This window comes from Sinocyclocheilus grahami, unplaced genomic scaffold, assembly GCF_001515645.1.
Source record: "Sinocyclocheilus grahami isolate Dianchi unplaced genomic scaffold, SAMN03320097.WGS_v1.1 scaffold496.1, whole genome shotgun sequence".
Classification (NCBI taxonomy): Eukaryota; Metazoa; Chordata; class Actinopteri; order Cypriniformes; family Cyprinidae; genus Sinocyclocheilus; species Sinocyclocheilus grahami.
Window position 1 is genome coordinate 368,758 of NW_015505675.1, and position 6,835 is coordinate 375,592.

Consider the following 6,835-nt stretch of genomic DNA (forward strand, 5'->3'; position numbering starts at 1 on the left):
GTCAGATGGCATTGCTGAAAAATGATGTGATATTCCCTAATGATTCCACCTGATCCCGCTGACCTACGGATGAATGACAGTAGAGCTGTAGGTTGGACCTGCAGACTAATGACTCGAGCGCTCAGACAGTCAGTGTGTTCAATGGGTTAATTCATGCTCTGTGAGGAATCTGTCCGCTTCTTTCTCATAGGAACCTGCTATTTCTTTTTTTTTTGTGACCGTTAATGCCCACCAACAGCTCGTGGAGAACAATATCCAGCTGTACTGCTGATTTGACAGCGATGTTTATTGATTGTTTTTTAGACTCGTGTGTGTGTGTGTGTGTGTGTGTGTGTGTGTGTGTGTATGGCAGTCGAAAATCTATGAGCAGCTGTTTGCGATGTGAATCAATAAGGTCGGGATTATGAGCTGGAATTCGCGTAAGATCATGGAAGTACTGAATCCAGGGGCTCATTAGAGCTGATTGGAGTTGGTGGAAAGTCCAACTGTTTTATTGCTTTCGGCTGGAAGTCGGAGGGTTTTTTTCTCGGATAACAATCGGGATAAGGACCACTGTCCACTGTATTCGCACCCGATGGCTAAAAATAATAGTGTGTATAATCGCGAATGAGATCTGGAGAATTTCCTCACAATTCAGCGACCATCTGTGATCCAGATATCAGCAGCGGGTTAATCTGGATCCTGTAGCGGATCATCAGCCCATCGGGATCTGAGGGATCACTTTCATAGATCGCCCATCATCACCGCTAAAGGTAAGAGCTTGTGTTTGAGTGTGTGACATGAAGGCTTTGATGGGCAGCATGATTTCATAAACTACAGCCTGCATTTCTACACTTTTGCACCTGTTGTTTTAATGGCTTTGAACTGACTGATCGGTGAAACGGGAGGTGTAGCGTGCATAAATTGTGTTAATATTTTAGCTGGTTTTAAACATCCATTGTTTTAAATTATAATTTTTTTATTAATAATAATAATAATTGGCTAATAATAATAAACTAAAGAACTTTAGGATGGCTTTTTATTTGTATTAGTTTTTATTATTATTATTATTAATTTAAACAACAACAGCAAAAACGTAGTACTATTTATTAGGCTAGGGCTCTTATTTTTTGTCTAATTTTAAATTTTGTTTTTTATTATTATTATCATTTTTCTTTAGTAGTAATAATAATAATATTAATTTGCTGTTTACTTTTAAGGATGTACTTTTATTTTTAATTTATTATTATTAAATTACTATTATTCCTGCTGCAGTTATTGCTATGTTTTTTTGGATGTCTATGATAATGATAATAATAACTTGCAATAGCTCTTTACTTTTAAGGATGTCATATCTTTTTGATTTATTTTAAAATGTATTTAAAATGACCCTTTAAAATATTCCCAGTCCCCTATTCCCAAAAGCTGTGCAAAACACAAACAACATTATGTATAATTCATTGCTGGCACGCAGATGGCAGTTTCCGGGCAAATTATTCACCTTAGTCTCATTTGACAAGTCAGGTGGTGCCCAGCCAACACCCCCTTCAGGGAAAAAAGTGATAAACATGCTAATGACTAGAGAACCTGGAGGAGCGTGTGCAGTGTGAGAGAGCAGGAGTGGCGGTGCGGTCCGGGGGGCTGGTCAGCAGTGTGTGTGTGTGTGTATGCACTCTCAACGGAGCTGCAGAGGCAGGACTATGCCACCAAGCCACTGTTATTATGAGCCCACCGATGACACCAGAGTGTGACATGAGGGAGATGCTGACTGGCTGAAGGGATGAATGAACACATGAATGAGTGACTACCTGCTCCAGGCTGCTGAAATTTTAACCACTGGGTTCTGGGCACTTTATGCTGCTCGGGGAGAGGACCAGCACTGGGACGTAGTCAGGCTGTGGCTCTGTGGGACAGCCTGCCGTTGTGCTCTGAGTCCGGAGTGCACTGTCAGATGGAGGTCACTGATCTGGATCTGGATCCGGACCCCCGGGCGGAGAGGTCTGAAGGAGAGGGTCCGTGCGTCCCGAGCAGTCCTGGGATAGAGCCTGTTGTGCTTGAGTATCCTGCAGGGTATGATCCGTACGGGTAAGATACAGGGATCACTGCTGCCATTCCGGGAGCTTGCTGCTTTAAAACTCTGGCATGTAGGGAATGTGTTTCAAACTGCTTTTTTGTTGTATGTGCTCTGATTTTACTGTTAAACATGTCTTTGTTTTAATGAGAGTGGAGAGATGTCCTGCTTTGATACTTCTGTTTTGGTATGTGTGTGATCACTGGCTTGATTTTTATTTGTATTGATTTTAATAACTTGAAATGTATTTATGCTCGGGTCTGTCCTTCGAACCGTAGGTTGCCTTTGTAAGAGGTTTAGATTATTTTGACATGATGTGGAATGACATTTTGACAGTGGACTTGTTTCCAGTGACTTTGTGAAGCACTGCACTTGACGCTTGTATTTTTGACATTTTAATTGCAATTCATCTGCTGTTTTCTGGGAATCTTAGAATGTGATGTGGCACTGTTGGATTGGAAATTTTTGCCCTCAGTTGAACACATTGATAAATTCTGCCTCCATCTCTTAGTTACACTCTTTATGTCCAGACACTCCATTATCCCTCCTGAACAGAACACTCTGTTTGCAATGGATAATTACATGACAAGCAGTGTCCTATAATGTGACATGCTGTACTGCACCTAAAACTATTTAACTGTTACTTTAACTATAAAACTGCGATCTAATTCTGTATAATCATTATAAATGCAAGTAAATTAGTGACTACATTGAATATTTGTACTTTTATTCAGTCATTCTTCATGCCAGCACAGGACTATTTAAATGAACTGCATTACAATCTTGAGAAATGTGCTGTGACTGGCCAACATTACTTTTACATTGATTATATATATTTACACTGCCGTTAAAAAATTTGGGGTCTGTATGTTTTTGTTTTTTGTTTTTGAAAGAAGTCTCTTATGCTGACCAAGGCTGCATTTATTTGATCAAAAATTAAAAAACTGTAAAATTATCAAATATTATTACAATTTAAAATAACTGTTTTCTATTTGAATATATTTTAAAATATAATTTATTCTTGTGATGCAAAGCTGAATTTTCAGCATCATTACTCCAGTCTTCAGTGTCACATGATCTTTCAGAAATCATGCTAATATGCTGATTTGCTGCTCAAGAAACATTTCTTATTATTATCAATGTTGAAAACAGTTACTTAATATTTTTGTGGCGCTGTGATAAATTTTTTGTGTACATTATTTAATTATTTTGATGAATACAAAGTTCAAAATAGCATTTATTTGAAAGAAATCTTTTTTAACATTATAAATGTTTTTACTGTCACTTTTAATCAGTTTAATGTGTCCTTCACTGAAAATAAAAAATAAAAAATAAAAAATAAACTTCACAATTAATTACAAAGTAATGGCAATTAACATATTGAATTGCACATTACTCTTTTAAGAAAGACTGAAATAGTATTTTCTTGTAAAACATACTGAAGTAATCTTTGTATTATTATGACTACAAAAAAATCATTTTTTACAGTGTGATTTGCTGCTCAAGAAACATTTCTTATTATTATCAATGTTGAAAACAGTTACTTAATATTTTTGTGGCGCTGTGATAAATTTTTTGTGTACATTATTTAATTATTTTGATGAATACAAAGTTCAAAATAGCATTTATTTGAAAGAAATCTTTTTTAACATTATAAATGTTTTTACTGTCACTTTTAATCAGTTTAATGTGTCCTTCACTGAAAATAAAAAATAAAAAATAAAAAATAAACTTCACAATTTATTACAAAGTAATGGCAATTAACATATTGAATTGCACATTACTCTTTTAAGAAAGACTGAAATAGTATTTTCTTGTAAAACATACTGAAGTAATCTTTGTATTATTATGACTACAAAAAAATCATTTTTTACAGTGTTGCTGAATAAAAGTGAGAACTTTATTTTACTGACCCCCAACCTTTTGAACAGTAAATTGTCATATAAAATGAAATAGATATATACATTAAAATCTAGGTGTCTACAGGTTTTTGCAGGCAAACTGGCTGTTTTTGTTTTTACACGCCAATGTAGAACGTCATATGTAGTCAAGAGGAAACCGTTTGGACACACAGCAAAGTAAATTTTGCTCACTAAGTTTCTACACCATTTAAAGGGGTCATATGATGTTGCTAAAAAGAACATTATTTTGTGTATTTGGTGTAATGAAATGTGTTTATGGGGTTTAAGTTTCAAAAAACACATTATTTTCCACATACTGTACATTATTTTTTTTCTTCTATGCCCGCCTTTCTGAAACGCGTCGATTTTTACAAAGCTCATCGGTCTGAAAAAGTGAGGTGTGCTGTGATTAACATATGGTGCTTTATAGTCCTTCAGACAGTACCCTGTAAAGATGGAGAAATAAAAAGCAAAATATTTGTTATTAATGAGCTTTCACATCGAAAATAATTACTGACATTAATTCATTGGCATGAAACATTCCACCAATTATAATCTTTTATTTTTATTAATCATTTGAGACATTAAACTTTATGGTAGATTAATGAGAAGTCAACTGAAGAAAATATTTTGATAGAAAACATGCCCATCTTTATTATATGTTACAGGTTAAACTGTCAGTAAGATTTTTTCTTTTTTATAAGAAATTAATAGTTTTATTCAGCAAGGACACGTTAAATTGATCAAAAGTGTCAGGAAAGAGTTTTACAACTTTACAAAAAGATTTTTATTTAAAATCAATTCTGCTCTTTTGAACTTTCTATTGTTAATAATTGTTTTTATTATTATTAATTACGGACTCTTTATGCTGTTGCCCAAGTGTGGGCAAATGCTTCTAATCTAAGGCAATTACATCTCAACATTTGATAGAGAGATTCTGGACTTGAGCCAGAGATATTTTAAGATACTCAGCCCATTAAAGGCTTTGCACATCCCAATCAACTGCCCCATTAAAGCAAACCCCCAGTTTCCTACATTTGTCCCAAGGCAGCATCCATATTTTACAAGGGTGTGCCATCCATCATGGGATATGTCCTTCAGCAGACTGCTAATACAAACTCAAGCTGTATTTGTTTTACTCTGATTTGGTACCTGGCTGTAGCCCAGCACATACTGTGATTGTGGGCTCACGTCCCAAAGCGTAGTCTGTGATCTGGAACCTCCTGCCCCTTCATGCTTACTGCTGCTTCAAGTGGCTTTTCTCTCGCTCTCTTGCTCTCTTCTGACGGTGTGCTGGTATTTAACCTTCAGGGTGACCACATTGTCCCCATGAGAGCTTTGGGTTCCTGTACAGGACACCAGCAGTGCAGCGTCATACTCTGAAGGTCATACTCATACTCAAATAAATGAATTGCATTTTTGAGAAAATCATGTACACTCACATGAGATGAAGACCCATGTTATAACAGTAGTCTAATATATATATATATATATGTGTGTGTATGTATGTATGTATGTATTAAAGATAGATTTTTATTTTTAAAGAAATTAATACTTTTGTTCAGCAATGAGACATTAAATTGATCAAAAGATTTCTATAACAAATAAATGCTGTTCTTTTGATCTTTCTATCTTTCAAAGAATTCTGGAAAAACTGTATCATGGTTTTCATAAAATATTAAGCAGCAAAATGGTTTTCAACATTAATAATAATAAATGTTTCTTGAGCAGCAAATCAGCATATTAGAATGATTTTCTGAAGGATCATGTGACACTGAAGACTGGAGTAATGATGCTGAAAATTCAGCTTTGCATCACAGGAATACATTTCATTTTAAAATATATTAATTAGTGCTGTCAAAATTAACGAGTTAACGTGTGTGATTACGTTTTTCAGTTTAATGCATTAAAAATATTTAACGCGATTAATGCGGAGCTAGGGTTGGCCACCCCACTCACAAGCATTGTGTTTATTTAGACACAGAATGTCTTTATGATCACTTTAAATGGGAGACTTTTCAGACGCGCACTCCAACTTCACCTCAGCATCAGGCGCTAGTCAAACGAGCGCAAAATAAAAGCTACATGTGATGAGGGAGCTTCAGTAGAACAACAGTGAACTGCAGTCAGATGAGATGCTGTCAGGTCACATGTCAGTAAAAACAAATTTCCTGTCCTGTCAGCCATTAAACTGTGCTCGTAACATGTGCTCTTCAATTGCATGCACAAATGCGGTAAGAACATGTCTCTGAAATGCAGTGGTTTTCAAAACTGTTCACTTAAATTAGAATTTGTTATTTTTTCAAGTCTAATAAATGTTAAAATTGATAGCTGTCAATTATACTGTAATGTTGAATGGCTATAATCAATGGTTAAATATTAGGGGGGGGGGGGGATGCAATTTCATAGAGACATCAGTACTATTGGTATCAGTGATACTCGCCTTCAGTCATAAAAAAGATACCATTAATCAAATATTAAAAATATACTTCTTTATGTTGTTTCTACATTAATTTAAAGATTGAATGTGACATTTTTGCAATATAAAAGTACATTTAAAAACTTTCATGTTAGGTGGGATTAATCGTGATTAAAAAAATGTGCGATTAATTAGTTCATTTGTTTTAATCGATTGACAGCACTAATATTAATAAAGAAAATAGTTATTTTAGATTGCAATAATATTTCACAATATTACTTTTTTTTACTGTATTTTTGATATAATGCAGCCTTGGTGAGCATAAGAGACCTCTTTCAAAAATTTACAAACTTTTGAACAGTAGTATATCTGTATGTATATTTAAGTATAAGACATAAAATTACTGAATTCACGCAATGTTGAAAAATTTTATATATATATATATATATATATATATATATATAT

General features: G+C 34.5%; 1 protein-coding gene across 2 annotated transcripts in view; it reads left to right on the plus strand.

Annotated features, from left to right (window-relative positions):
- The first annotated feature begins 327 nt into the window (after window positions 1-327).
- Window positions 328-6,835, plus strand: part of LOC107554278 (calcium-binding protein 8) — a 64,387-nt gene continuing 57,879 nt past the window's right edge. Inside the window, exon 1 of one of the 2 annotated variants that reach the window (XM_016236751.1) lies at window positions 328-752. Coding sequence is in view for 1 of the 2 variants with exons in the window: in XM_016236750.1 (XP_016092236.1) it covers window positions 1,931-2,064 (134 nt within the window). In the remaining variant the exon portion in view is untranslated. Of the gene's footprint in view, window positions 753-1,599; window positions 2,065-6,835 lie in introns of those variants that run through there. The other variant, XM_016236750.1, reaches the window with a different exon arrangement.